Here is a 15140-nt window from a genome sequence, read left to right on the forward strand (position 1 = left end):
GTTTCCTGGACGGGGCCGCCTTTTACAGCTGCTTTTTCTATGTCTGCTTCTGTCTCCTTTAACCTCAGTCAGCTTCGGCAGATAGCCGCTCTCACTCAGCCTTGTTCTTCCTGTTGAAAGTGAGTTTTTTCTTTCTACTGTCCCTACAAGCATGCTTAGTGTGAGGTATCGCCTTTGATTCAAAAAGTCGATATAATCAACTGGTTTTCCCTAGATAGAAAACTTTAAATCAATTTGACTGGATGACCTGGTTCAATTGTCTCTGTAAAATGCCTTGAGATGACATGTGAGTGCCAACCTAGAGCACTTTATAGTTCACCAGATCATACAGTCAAATTGATTTAAAGTTTTCTAAGGAAAGCCAGATGATAGCATCGACTCATTGCCTTAAATGCAATCCCTCACACCAAGCATGCTTGTAGCGACAGTAGAGAGAAAAAAAACGACCTTTTAACAGTAAGAAACCTCCAGCAGAACCAGGCTCATTGTGAGCGGCCATCTGTCGCAGCTAACTGGGGTTCAGAGAGACAGAACGATGCAGTCAGCTAGAGGGCGCTGAACATCCTGTGGTGGTCTGGACGGACCATAAGAATTTATCTTACCTTCAGTCAGCTAAGAGGCTCAACCCTCGTCGATCACACTGGTCATTATTCTTCTCACGATTCAACTTATTCATTTCTTTTTTCTCTCTCCAGACTATTCGCAACAGATGATTCCGAGAGAACTCCCGCCCTCATTTTCTCACCTAGCTGTTCTGTGGCTACAGTGACCTGGGAGATTGAGGATCTTGTAAAGAAAGCTCAACAATCAGAGCCAGATCCCAGCACCGCCCCCCCAATAAGATTTATGTTCCTACACCAAAGTGTGCAAAGTGTGTAACTCCCTGAAGTTGTACTGTTGCGCTCAGATTAACACACCAAGTAGGATGTCAGAATGTTAACTGCGAAGAGGTTTGCTCTCTTCTTGTTATAATTAGAAAACTAATTGTGTTTCTTTTTGCAGATTGTTATGTCTCCAATCTTTTTGTCCAACATAGACTAGACTAAAAAGACCATGCAAAAAGAGTACAACACTCAGCCATAATACAAACTAAAAATAAATAAATACACAAACACACACATGCACTAGTTATACCCAAGTCAGATAGACAAGACAGGAATTGCCCAACAAAAATTCTATACAAGTATATAGCAGCAATTTTAATTTCAAACTTCAGTCTAAAAGGGGTTGACATCTCCTTCAGATCCAATAGTTGCTCAGCCCCAATCACAACTGACACCAAGGGCTTCTTAGTGGTCATGTTCAAACTGCTCATGACAGCTCGGCCTAATCTATGCCCAATTGATCCAATATTCTTCAACTCCCCCACTCCAACCCATCAATGCAATATTTATTTTACCTTGAAGATTAAAAGAAACGCTCCCACCTTTCCTGAAGAATTCAAATTAAATAGCTTCAAAGAGAAGCAAAACCCACTGTTAGGATGAAAAGAGTTGTTCAATTTATTTTTAAAGGGATTTTTTTCTGTGATGATTAAAATGTTTCTGCGTTTCTCAGTCTTGTCCTCTGTGTTACATGCAGTGCTGTTCTCGTTTGGATAACCACATGATGAAGTGATTTTCTAACATCGGTAAGAGAGGGAATGAATATAAGGCCAATAACAACAGATTTATTGTTGTTGATGCAGAAACATCAAGTTTTGCCATTTCTGGACTGTGCTCTGCATATGGAGGATAATGGAAACCTACACATATACACCAAAACCTGCACTGTGACTCACACCACCTGCTGGAACATACATTTTCTGCTATCAGAGATTTGACAGTATTCCCTTAATTACTTAGAACAAACGAAAGGAATACAAACATGTTAGGAAATCAATTGAAGTTTTGGATATCAAAACTGGCCATTTGGGCCAAAAGAACTAGAAGGAAGAAGAACACTGCATGCAACACAGAGGAGAAAACACAGAAACGTTGTAGTTCCTTATGTGTCAGGAATTGTGTCAGAGAAACTTGGAAGGATTATCTCTTAAAACATTTAAAAGAAATAAAACACAGATAACAACCGGTTTATCATAAAGATATAACACCCAAAGCTAAGCTGTGTTGTGTATGTGATCCAATGAGGACTGTACAGCCTCCTGTATTGGAGAAACCAAAACAGCAGTTGCACAAATGCATGGCACGGCATTGGAGAGCTACTCCAAAACAGTAAAAAAAAAAAAAAACAATCCACTGGACTTTGTTTCCAAGTTTGAAGATGTTTCACTTCCCATCCAGGAAGCTTTTTCGATTCGTTTAAAAACAGGAATCAAGGAAGCCATCTTTTTGAAAAGACAAAAGCCGTAACTGAACAGAGCGAGAGGATTGTTGCTCCCTGGGTGCCAAACAATGGCAGCCCACTGCTCCCAAAGAGATGGGTTAAATACAGAGAGTTAATTTCGTTGCTCTGTACTTTCGACAGTGTAATGACAATCAAATGCTGGAAAAAGACAGGCAAAAAAAAGGATTGCTGGGGAAGAAGAACATTAAGGTCCATCTTACATATTTGACCACAACAAAAAAACGTAACTATCGCTTTAAAGGTATAAAAGCAGCAAATATTCACACAGCTTTGAAAAACCTCCTGCCGAGCCACTTTTCAAGTACCCTGGGATTTTTGTCCTATTATTAGGTAAAGTTTTTCTGTTTGAAATAGTTTTTTTTCTTACCTTTAGTCATCCTTTGATATTTTCAGATCACTAATTTAGATATCAGAAAACTTCACAAATCCTTTCTTTTTAGAAGAGGGAAGAAAGAGAACCAAGACCCTGCTGCTACCACATGGGAAACTAGACACCAGTAGTGGTGAGTAAGGAGCTGGGGCTGGTTGTGACCTAGTTTTTAAAGAGGGTGCTGGTGTTGGGAAGAGGAGACAACAGTTGGAAGGTTTATTTTAGGACTTGTCATAACCCCCCACCACCACCACCACCAAACGCACACACACACACAACATGTTTTCATGACTTATGTGGGCATTTCATTGACTTTCATGAATTTTATATGGCCTAACCCAGAGCATTACCCTAACCATAACTATTACCAACATGCACCTAATCCTAACCCCAACTACTTTGTCCTTATGGAGACCAGGATTTTGGTCCTCATAAGGACATCGGTCCCCATGACTGGACAGTGTAAACAGATTAAATGCCCCACAACGTTGTTAAAACAAGTACTAGCACCACCACACACACCCAAACCCTCCACTTCACACTGTCAATGAATTCCAATGCTTTCTTAAAAACGAATAAGCAATGTTTAAAAAAAACAGACCAAAACGCAGTGACTGGCCCTGTGCTGTTCACTGAAATTGCAAACTTTTCTTTAAACAAGAATTAAAAACCATATATACAAACTTTAACAAACACTCTTCAAAATGAACTCTGCAATGAAGTCAGTAAGTCACCGTGAGGTCATAATGTGTTTCCACTATGAATAGAAACCCCATTGGACTCCCAAACTTCCAAGACCTAAAAGCACTCAAAAAAAGCATTCACACACTTATTGTGTTTTCAAATATAAGGTTTTGCCAGTAATTCAACAGCTACTTCAGTAACACAACTAAAGGAAGTGGGACAAAAAATAATGAAGCAGCTAAGGTTAAGTGAGTTTCTATGTGACCCTTCATTAAGTACAGTTGAGGTTGAATGTATACATACCCAACAATTAAAGAAAATGATAACTTCACACTAGAAATTCAAATAACACAAAAATGAAAGAGTAACATTAAATAAAAATTTACTAAATTTCCACAGGCTGTATATATCCCCTGCACCTTTTTCTACCTTTGGTACCTTCTTCTACTTTTTTGACTATTTGAGTTGATGTACCGAGTACATTTCTCCACTGTGGGATCAATAAAGTCAATCAATCAATCAATCAATCAATAATGCGATACTCTGGGACATAATTGGGCAGTTTGATTTACTATACATTGATGATGTTTAATTTATTCAGAGAACCTTTCAGGCCACAGAAGGTATGTCCATGCTGTCCTACTGTGCCTTCTCCAGAACCAGTTGTTCAAAAAGGCAGAGAAGTATGAAATCCACTTCACTTCTATGGCCCTCCTAGGCTTCATGGTCTTCCCAAGCTAGATTTCTATGAACCCAGCCAAGGTAGGGGCAGTCACAGACTGGCCCATCCCGTCTGATAGGAAGCAGCTCCAAAGATTTCTGGGGTTTGCTAGTACCAGGACTACATCATTCCTGACACCTTTAGGTGTGCAATAGAGAGGTGCGACCTGGAAAGGGAAGGTCAGGGGGTCTCTGGAGGGAGTATGGATTCTGGAGGCCTTCCCTGGGGACAGGCTATGTGTCCCAGACTCTTTGATCAATACGGTCCTTAACTTATGGCATTGCCTTCATCTGTACTGTCATCCTGTTATTACTAAGTCTGTCAGAATCATCCTGTCCCAGTTATGGTGGCCCACCTTGATTAGAGACGTAAGGGAGTTTATAGCGGCCTGCCCACAATGTAATCAGGCCAAGGTCTAATGGCGACCCCCAACTGGTCTGCTTTGCCTTCTCCCCGTGCCCTCTCGGCCACAGTCCATCCTCTCCATGGACTTTGTCACAGGGCTGCCTGTCTCAGAGGGTCACTCAGTAATATTCACCATTGTGGACTGATTCTCTAAAATCGTCCACTTAGTTCCTTTACCTAAGCACCCTACATCTAAGGAGATTGGCACTATCCTGGCCGAGGAGATCTTCCATCTGCATGGACTGGCAGCTGACAATGTGTCCAACAGAGGTCCTCAGTTTGTGGCCCATTACTGGCAGGAGTTGTGCTCGATGTTGAGGATCTCAGTTAACCTGTCGTCTGGTTTCCTTCCTCAGACCGATGGTCAACGGAGAGGGTCAACCAGGAGGTTGAGACCAAACATTCTCTTCTATGTAAGACCCACCCCTCCCAAGAGGATGCAGAACCTTCCCAGGCTGAAGCACGCCATCAACTCTATGCCGTCCATCTCCACCAGTCTGTCGCCCTTCTACTTGGTGTACAGCTTCCAGTCACCAGTATTCACCATCGAAGAGAGAGTCAAGAGTTCCGTCAGCCTGTTAGTCAACACTCAGATGTCAGTGCGCTTGGAGTAGGGCTAGGAGGGCCATTATCTGCTTGTTGCAGGTCTAGAATGCTTTTCGGGCAGGTTCCAGCCCCGCCCTACCAACCTGGAGAGAGGGTCTGGCTCTCCAATAAGGACCTACCGCTCAAGGTGGTCTGCAAGCTGGCACCCCAGTTTATTTGGCCCCCTCCCCATCTCCAAAGTGGTCAACCCAGTGGAAGTCCGTCTTTGCCTGCCTCAGGAGATGAGGATTCACTCGACGTTAAATTATCATTTATACGTTGGCAAACGCTGGCTAAATTGTTATGGTGTGACAGCACCATTTACTATTTTAGAGTACAGACTTAAATCCTGATTTCCCCACTCCTGTGGGGGACTGAGGTGAAAAGCATGAGGAGTCACGGGAAGAAATACAAAAATTGGGCTTTTATTTTTAACCCAGAAATGAAACTTATTGTATTTTTCACAGAAATGAAAAATACATGGGTTCAAGTCATAAAAGAGGTCAACCAAAAATACACACTGGCTGATCAGACCATTATTGGTAATTCAGACCAATAGGGGTAATTCAAACTAAACAATCAATCACAAATTACAAACTGCAGCAGTACAGTTAGGTTTCACAAAAAACTAATCTAATAAAAAACACACCAACCGGAAAAGAAATCCTAAGTGAAGAATGTAAAAATCAGAAAAGGAAAATTCAAATTCCCCCCTTCTAGCAGAAGCTGATGGAATAGTCCAATTTCCCCTCCCACATTTAGAAGATCGGAGCCCTGGCTGCCATCTTTTGTCTGGCCAAACTCCTAGGCATCATAGAGGGTAGGAAGAAATATGAATGAGTGCAAACAAATACAGTGAACTAAATGTGCACACAAATAGAACACATGTATTTCAACTAAAAATAAAGTTTTATTACAAAGTAAAGTATGTGTATGAATTAAATTAAAGGTGCATGTAAAGTACAGACTTAAGGTATGGCCATGGGTTTGGCCATCAGACCTCCTGATATTTTAGTATCCGGCGGTGTGTGCCTGCCTACCTTCCCTTCTGCCCGCCCACCCGTCTGTCCGTCTGTCTGAACTAAGCCATGACAAACTCAGTAGGGGGATGGAGGTTGGGTATGAGGTAAAGAATATACCAACTTTTAAGAAACAGCTAAGCTGTTCATATTGAAATTGTACTAAGACTGCAAGATCCAAGAATATGGGAATAAACTGGCAGCTTACCCCAATAATCAAAGCCCAGGATTTTTTCTCCACACAACTGTTTACCTCTACCTGCTGCATGAAATTAAGATTAGTAGAGAAGACTGCACACAGAAACAACCCGCACCCTCAGAGTCATGTTTTGCTATGCTTATTTTGCATTTATTTTCTATGACCTCACCCAGACCCCCACACTAACCATTGTCACACCATACATACCTTAAACTTTAACTGGAGGACTCATGGGGACCAGTCAACTACTCACTGAATGAAAGCCCACAAGGTAACAAATACACGCCTCCCACCCCCTACCCCCAAACATAAACACACATACAATTGTCTTTCTGTCTTTGTGGGACCTTTCTATTGACTTCCATTAATTTATACAGCCCAAATGTGACACACACCCTAAACCTAACCAATACGGGATCATACCTAATCCTGACCCCAAACTAAATTATGTTCATACTATAGTCATAAACATTATTCCTGCCCCTAAAATTGCAATTCCCCGTGTGAGGTCATCAGGCCTCAAAGAACAGCTGGTTCTCACAACTTCTCCAGAAAATGGGCCTGACAAAGTATAAGTACAAGAACAGACATACATCCACACACACTCACGCACACCCCAATAGAGAAACAGCAGCTGCAACACTATAATCATGTCCTACAGTCTCTCCATGACAAGGTCGGGCTATAGAAAAATGCCCTGCAGTCAAATGCATTATAAAAAACAACAGAGATAGGGAGAGGATAAAGAGGAAGCAAAGCCAGAAATGGGTAGGAACGACAAGATGAAGCAGAAAAACGATCGCTGAAAGGCATGAATGTAATTTCAAACAGCAGTGTGATGATCTTTGAGTTTGTTCAGCTACAAACCTCCACACTGGAAATTAGTCAAACTTTTGCCCTCTAAAACTGGAAACAGTCTACAGTTCAATTCCAAAATACTTTGAGAATTCAAACGGAAAATTAAATGTAGCTGTAAATCCTAGTTTTATTAATAATTTGCTCCTCTCTCGATGCAGACGCCATGGAAGTAAACTGCCTCCTAACTTTGCTTACCTATCATCCTGTTTTCTGCCCAGGATTGTGTATTATACATAGCCTGATAAACCAGACTTAAGACTAGACTAACAACCCGTTGTTTTTCAAACCATGTCTTAGCCTATTGGCCAAAAGCAATGAGTGCAACTGACTGTAAATGAATCGAGAACTGATTAATAGTTGTTGCCATCTTCCTTGTTGTGCTTTCTCCAGTGTCACGCAGCCTTGTCGTCACGCCCTCGAAATCCCTCCCGCTTTGCATCCAAATGTTCAAAACACATCTCTGTGTTGTGATTGGCTGTCCAGTTCTAGGCCCTGCAGCATTGATCGATTCTAGACCACTCGCAAGCAAAAATGATTTTGGCCATGGTGGGTGGGGCTAGTTTACTAGGCTATATAAAACAGGGATTAAAGTATTCCGGCCCCAGGCCGGATTTCCGGCTCATAGCGATTGCCCGTTAACCTGACTCCGCCAGATGGATTTGCTCCGCATATCCATCTGGAAACCTCCGTTGAAGTAATTTTGGGAAGGGGCGAAAATACTGGTTAGCTGATTGGCCTATGTTGGTGATAGACGGGCCAAATAAACCAATCAGATCAACGAAGCATATGACGTACTAACAGAGCGACGACGAAGAGGAGCCAATTGATAGATCAAACTCTTGCTGAAACCAGTTGGGAGAAGAGCAAAAACATCTTTTCCTCTGAGAAAAGCCTCCAGAGCAGTGTTTTGCTCTTCTTTCAGTGAAGAAATACTCTGTAATTCCGATAAAACTTGCTCGATAGCCACGCTAACGCTAGTTTCATCGGCTGAAGCCGCCATGTTCTTTAGACTGAACTGTCGCGCTTCTCGTTGCGTCACACCTCAACCCGCCTCAAAGCCAACGCTGATTGGACGTTCGTTTGGTGAACGGCTCCAAATTTTCTTTAACAGAGAGTCTCCAGACTGATTAGCGAGTGAAACCTTGAAACCTCGCGAGATCAGAATGGTCTCACGAGGCTAATTGCCCGTGGGTTAGGGTGACCAGACAATCCCAATTTCCAGGGACGGTTCCTCTTTAAGACCACCTGCCAGGATTGTCCCTGATTTTACCATTTTATGAAAGAAGGGGTGTTGCATATAAACTGCTATGATAGTAGAAAGAGTGCACGAGCATGCTGAAACAGCTGTTAACCTTTAGATTAGGAGCAGAGTGCACCAGTTTTAAAACAGACGAGGAAGTTAGTTATCACAGTCGGCTGGACGCATCTACCCTGTGTTACCCCGATATCCCACACTGCCGCCCCAGACCTCCTGCGCAAAGCAAAGCCTACAGCCTCCGCTGTTCCTCTCAGCTTGCTCCGCTCCGACTTCCTCGAAGATTGAGGAAGTCGATATTATTATTAAATTAATAGGAGCAAAACAAATGGAAATGAACGCTTTATTTATTATGACATAGTAAAAAAATCCACAAAAAATCAACATCCAGCATATGTGCCGTTTCTGCCCAAATATTTTATTTTTGTTGTGGATTCTTTTTGTTGTGGTTGTAACAGGGATAACTTGGATCATATAATCTTTACGTTTACATTCTATCACAATAATAACAGCTTATTTAAAACAAAAAGCACAGCTGCATCTACGTACACATCAATAGAAAATAGGTTTATGATTGTAAAAAATATATTGCTATTAGGTTTCACTAGAACTTTATTAAAGGACACAATATTTTTATGCACTAAAGCTTATTTTTTTATTCATTTATACGTGTAATGTCAAAACATGTATTTTTGTTGTGGTGTGCTTCAAGCTGCTCATGGGAATCTAAAATAAAAGATCCAGGAACCCAAGCGGGGGGGCTCTAAGGGCTGGAATGGATGGGCTTGAGTTGTGAAACATGGAAAGTAGGATGGATCCTGAGAGTGGAGGGGAGACGAAGGCGGACAGCAGATGGGCCGATTATCCTCTCCACCTCGTAAGGGCCAGTGAAGCGGGGAGACAACTTCTTGGACATGGCCTTAAAGGGGAATGTCTCTAGTGGACAGCCAAACCCTTTGGCCAGGGGTGAAGGTAGGGGCGACCCGCCTCCTGTGGTCAGCCCATTGACGGTTTTGTTCAGAAGTGCGTCCGAGAGCCACTGCTGTCCTGCTCCAGACTGCTTTGCAGCGGTGAATATGATGCTGAACAGAAGGGACGGCAATGTCTGCCTCCTCAGCAGGAAAAAGGGGGAGGCTGATACCCCAATGAGACTTCAAAAGGGGACAGACCTGTGGCAGAAGAGGTGTGTGATTTATGGGAATACTCAACCCAGGGAAGATACTGGCTCCAATCGGAGGGGTTAGTTGAAGGCTTAGATGAAGACGATTTTGCTAACTCTGAAAGTTCAACTGGATCAAAGCAGTCTAAACCCGGTTCAGATTCCATGACTACCTCAGATGCTGAACCCCCCCCCCCTCCAGAGAGAAACCAATCGCATATAGAGGAGTGCTGATGATCTTATCGACCGTCAACATATCTTTGAACCAAGCAAAAATCAATAAATACCATATCTTATGACCAGCTAAGATGAAAGTAATATAAAATCATGCCAATAGATAACATTTGTAAGGCACACTTGCTTTCATGCAATTTTAAGCTATTTTCAGTTTTTAAGGTATTTTTAAAGACAAAAGTTGGGAATTTTCTTCAATAAATTCCAGGTCATGTGACTTACCGACTCAAATTCTTCTTAAAATTGTTTTTTATTACATTAGCCTGATGAGGCACACTCATTTTTATTCCATTTTAAGCTTTTGTTTAAGCCATTAAATAGCATTTTGGGTCTCAGATGAAGTCATTCTTCCTAGTCCCTGGATTGGTAAAGCCTAGCTCTATCCTCTCATCCTAGTTTGGTCTATGCTTCTCACCTGCTGGAATGATATTGTCCACTGTCGTGGATCATAAAACCAGATTTTTACATATAGTCTCTTCTGCAAATTTTCCAAAACTACTTCAAAATTGCATTTTGGATATTGGTCATTTTTTAGGACTTTACTTAATTTCAGCTATATTTTGTTCTTCTGTTTTTGGATTCTCAGACCAATGTTATCAATATCTCAGAAGATCATTTTTCCATGGATCAAGGGATGTAAACATAGTAAACAGTAGAGGATATCTTACACAATTCTATCCTGAGACACTGAGCTTGTTTCCAAACTAAAGGTCGATAGATTTGAACATTTCTCCGATGCAGAACCGCAAAAACATTTTCTCACAGCATAATAATATCTTCAGAAATAAAATACATTCTACAAATAACACAGTTTTAGAATATTAATCAGCAGAAACATGTGAGATTCTGCAGAAAAACAAAAAATCTGCAAAAACCAACTATAATTACCAGGAATGTCCTGATATAATTTTTTTTTCATTTCCAATACGATAATGATATTGAAGCTTTGATCAATGACCGATGCCTAATTTACCTAATATGATACCAACATGAATCATACACAGATCTATTAGATTTTTTTTTCATTTTAAATTAAAAAAACAATTCTTGATGATGTGACATTACTTTAAAGGTCTACAACAATAGGAAAAACTGACCTATTCATCATTAATAAATGGATTACGCAAATTTTAAACAGAAGTGGGTAGATGTGGAGTAATTCTAACATTACACTTTAATCTGAGATTTTAGATGTATGCTTGATATTATTTTAGCTGATATCACCTAATTTCTGGAATTTATATTGGATTGGGAAATTATTCTTTTTGTTCTTGATATTTTTTCTAGAATTAGAAGAAGCATTTATAAGTTGAAGAGAAGAGTACAGCATTGCTCTCACAGAAATAAATAAACCTCATGTAGTTGTGGGGCTATTACTGAACAACATTTAAGTTATAAAAACCTTAAAATGTTATAAAAATGGTTAGTGGTTAGAGCTTAGTACTTAATACAACATTTAACATGCCTTTATTAACAATCCTGTGAAATATATACATCATTCCATAGTTTGATAGTTTACTCACAAGAGTATCACTGTACCAAAATGCGAATCTGATGATTGCTGTACAAAAGGAATTATCTCCAGACTATATAGCATGTTAGTGGAGGGATCTTCTGAGTCTCCTTTAGGGAAGTTCAATGCTTGGAAAACTCACCATCAGAGGACTGGGAGGAGGCATGTGCTGAAGCACAAACCAGAACTACCAATACACGCATCAAAGTACTGCAATATAATTGGCTAATGAGAACATATGTGACGCCAGAAAAGCTTAATAAGTACAACGCTGCCATCCCAGACCTGTGTACTAGGTGTGGAGAAGAGAAGGGAACATTCCTCCATTGTGTCTGGAAATGCAAGAAAGTTCAACTATTCTGGAGGGAGATTAAACAAGCTCTGGAGATTATACTGGGTTTAAAACTAGTTTTTGACCCCAAATTGTTCATCCTAGGTTTATATCCTGACAGACATCATATGTCCAGAAAGATTATTACCAGTAAACCAAAATTAATTAAATGGATTAAGGAAATATCCACAACATTACCAATGGAAAAGATTACTTTCATTTTAAAAGAGAAACTTTCACTTTTTAAAACATTTGGAGTCCTTTTATGGAATATATAGCAAACATGGATGTGACGGGTGTCGGGGATGAGGTATAGTTGGAGTTGGTCCCCTGCAGTGTCCTAAAATAATCTTCATTTGTATAATTGACGACTTTGGATTATATATTCGAGTTTGTATTTTCTGAACCACGTACAATACTAAAATAATATGGGCTAATATCTTAAAATATAGAAACCGTTATTATTGTAATTGTTGTTTCTTCTCAGGGGGGTTTGGGGGCATTGTTTTTTTTTTTTTTGTGTTCTTTTTTTATTTGTTTGTGTGTCATAAGTGCTGCTCTAAAATACTCCGGAATGACAAGTCCAACGCTGGACAATAATTTAACTACCCTGGACTTTTCCTTCGATGTGAGAGCACACTTATGTCCTGACTATTATTGAAAAATTGTTGAAAAACCAATAAAGATAATGTTGGGGAAAAAAATGCGAATAAGATGTTGTCTCTGAATGATGCCAATCAAGTCGAAGTAATTCACAGATTTCTGGGACAGTAAAGGAATGCAAAATCTTCACAATGCTTTCACAACTTGAAAATGATTATTTAAAAAATGTGAAGGAGTGACGTCTACTAGTTTAGTTTTTTTCAGGAGATTTTATGCTAAATGACTGAAATGGTTGAATAAAAATTTCCCAAAAAAACGTGAAGGAATTGGCAAAGTAATATAACTGAATACAAGTATATTTCATACCTTTCAAGAATTTAGCTTTTCTGATTAAATAATTGCATTGATAGGCTAGTTAGTTGTACACCAGCTTGTTGTAATACAGTATTAAAACCACTAGGTGACAGTGTCAACCAAGAAATGAGCAAAAGTCTCTTAGTTACCTGAAATATTCACTATTGTTTGTTGTTTAAATAGCATGGCTTTTTTTATCGCCTTTTTATGATGATGATGATGATGGTTATTTACTAGTTGTTGATTAAGAATACTGCATTTTTTTTGCTTTTCAATTATCTCCTTTATTGTTAACTTAAAGTTTATTTCAAAGATAATATTTAAACTGAAAAGACTAGAACTAGTTAAGCCAGAGATTAGACTGGCTAGGAGACCTTTATAACTGAATATTCTTCACTGTCTATAGGGTTTACCAGTCAGGGTAGGGTGGGTAATCTTACATTCCTACTTTTAGGAAACATGGATGGATGAATTGTAGCTTTGCTTTTAGTGTTTACTGATACATGGTAGCTTTGAATTCCTCTGTATTATATTATGCAAGTCAAGCTTACATAAGATCTAAATGTAAAAATGTGGTCTCTGCAAATTATAGATGGAAAAAAAACATTAAAACTGATTTCATATTGAATTCAAATATACTTCATTGATCCCAAATTGGGAAATTTTAGTTTCAGAGCAGCCTGTCGTGGGATTTTGAGTCATTCATTCAGTTTATTAGATGTTTCATGCACGCTTTTTAAAGAAAGGTAGGAAAATGGCTGATAAGTGATAAGTAAGAAAAATTAAGAATAAATATTTTCACCCCAATTCTTGTAGTTAGTATGGAAAAAAAAACAAAAATGTTTATACAGCACAATAATGTAAATACCTGGCTCTTACTGCATGGATACAATAATTAGCTTTTTTACTGTTTAAAAGTTTCCGCCATACTCTGGACAGATTCCAGATTGTTAAAGTACACAACATAGTGTACAATAAATTTACTGCAGCAAAAAGGCACTTAAGTTTTAGATAAACATTTAAGAAGATAAAGTTAAGTTTATAAAGTCAATATTATTTTATTTTTTTTTTTTTCTGCAATGCTTTATGGTTTGCTAATTTGCAGTTTGATGCACTCTCAACACTAGAGGTCCCAACATGGCAGGGTAGTTTTTTAGTAGATGAAAAACCAAACTAATCTTTAAAAAATTTTTGTTGAATTTGTTCAAACTTGTAGTATTTGAAATGACAGAAGGTACTAAAGAATAAAAGACTCTTATATTTCCAGTTGAGTGAAAAATAATGAAGACTAACCTGTTTGAACAAAGCCTGTGTGAAAAAGAAGTGATGCAGAGAAAAAGGTTTTACAATAAAATAAAATAAAAACCTTTTTGTTTTACCTTAAGTTGTACCAGGTGGACGTCCACATGTTTGTTTTCACTGTCTTGTCCAACTGAGTAAGTGAGCTGTGCAACTCGGTTGCTCGTTGTTTTCAGCCACTTCTCAATCTCTGGTAAATTGAGAACGACCTTCCAGTCTGCTGCGGTGTGAAGAGCAGGTAGTTTCTTTGTCCTTAAATCAATACAGAAGAACACAAAAAGAAATGTAATAAATATACGAATCCATATGGTCCAACTTAGTTTAAAGCTAGGTTTAGGTTTAATAGCCCAGTTCTAAAACAGAGAAAAAAGGTGAGGAATAAATCAGAAATGCCTGGCTCTCTGAATTCAAAATTAAAATTTAGAAAAATTTGTAAAACAAAAAAAAACAAAAATGGATTAATGGAGATGCTTTTTAAATTTTAAAATTTGTTGCATTTCTTGTCAAATAATAAAAAATAAAATTAGACATAGATAATCCAAATAAAATTTTTTATTATTCATTAATTTGTAAAAATTCCCCAGCAAAAACTGATGATTAAATTTGAAATGTTTAATTATTTAGGTTAAATTAAAATGCATTGACAAAAATACATTTTCATTTTCAAGTTATAGCAGCATTTTTAACATATACACAAAATTTGCAATAGATAATCCAGACTGCTTTTTCATTTTCTTCTGCAGGAATCCTCATTCTGTTACTTTATCCAAATAATCAATTAAACGATATAAAAGCTGCATTTTTCTATAAAATTTGTAATAGATAACCCAAACTGCAGGTTAATTTTCTTTTTTTAGGACTGTTGATTGTGTTACTTAATCCAAATATTTAATAAAGCATTTATTTTCAAAGGTGTTCGAGAAAAATGTAATTAAATTTAAATTAAAATTAATTTTGAAGTTGTTAGTGATGGTTGTAAGAAATGTTAACCATTTAGGCCTGTGAAATTGTATTTTGTGTTGGTGATCTGTGATGACCTTTGCACTTCCTCTACATTTGTTTGGAAACAATGCAATTATTAATTAAGTATGAATCCTGCCTTACGATAGATTGAACATTTCTGACACCTTCTGGTTAGGACTAACCTGACTCCGCCAGATGGATTTGCTCCGCATATCCATCTGGAAACCTTCCGTTGAAGTAAT

At 38.7% G+C, this 15140-nt stretch overlaps 1 protein-coding gene across 1 annotated transcript in view; it reads right to left on the bottom strand.

Moving 5' to 3' along the window:
• The window catches only part of LOC107102422 (A-kinase anchor protein 6-like), a 69307-nt gene that overhangs the window by 38498 nt on the left and 15669 nt on the right, over positions 1–15140 (bottom strand). Inside the window, exon 2 of the mRNA XM_015401736.1 lies at positions 14016–14187. Coding sequence (XP_015257222.1) covers positions 14016–14187 — 172 coding nt within the window. The remainder of the gene's footprint in view (positions 1–14015; positions 14188–15140) is intronic.

Source organism: Cyprinodon variegatus, unplaced genomic scaffold (assembly GCF_000732505.1).
Source record: "Cyprinodon variegatus isolate N-32 unplaced genomic scaffold, C_variegatus-1.0 Scaffold1253, whole genome shotgun sequence".
NCBI lineage: Eukaryota > Metazoa > Chordata > Actinopteri > Cyprinodontiformes > Cyprinodontidae > Cyprinodon > Cyprinodon variegatus.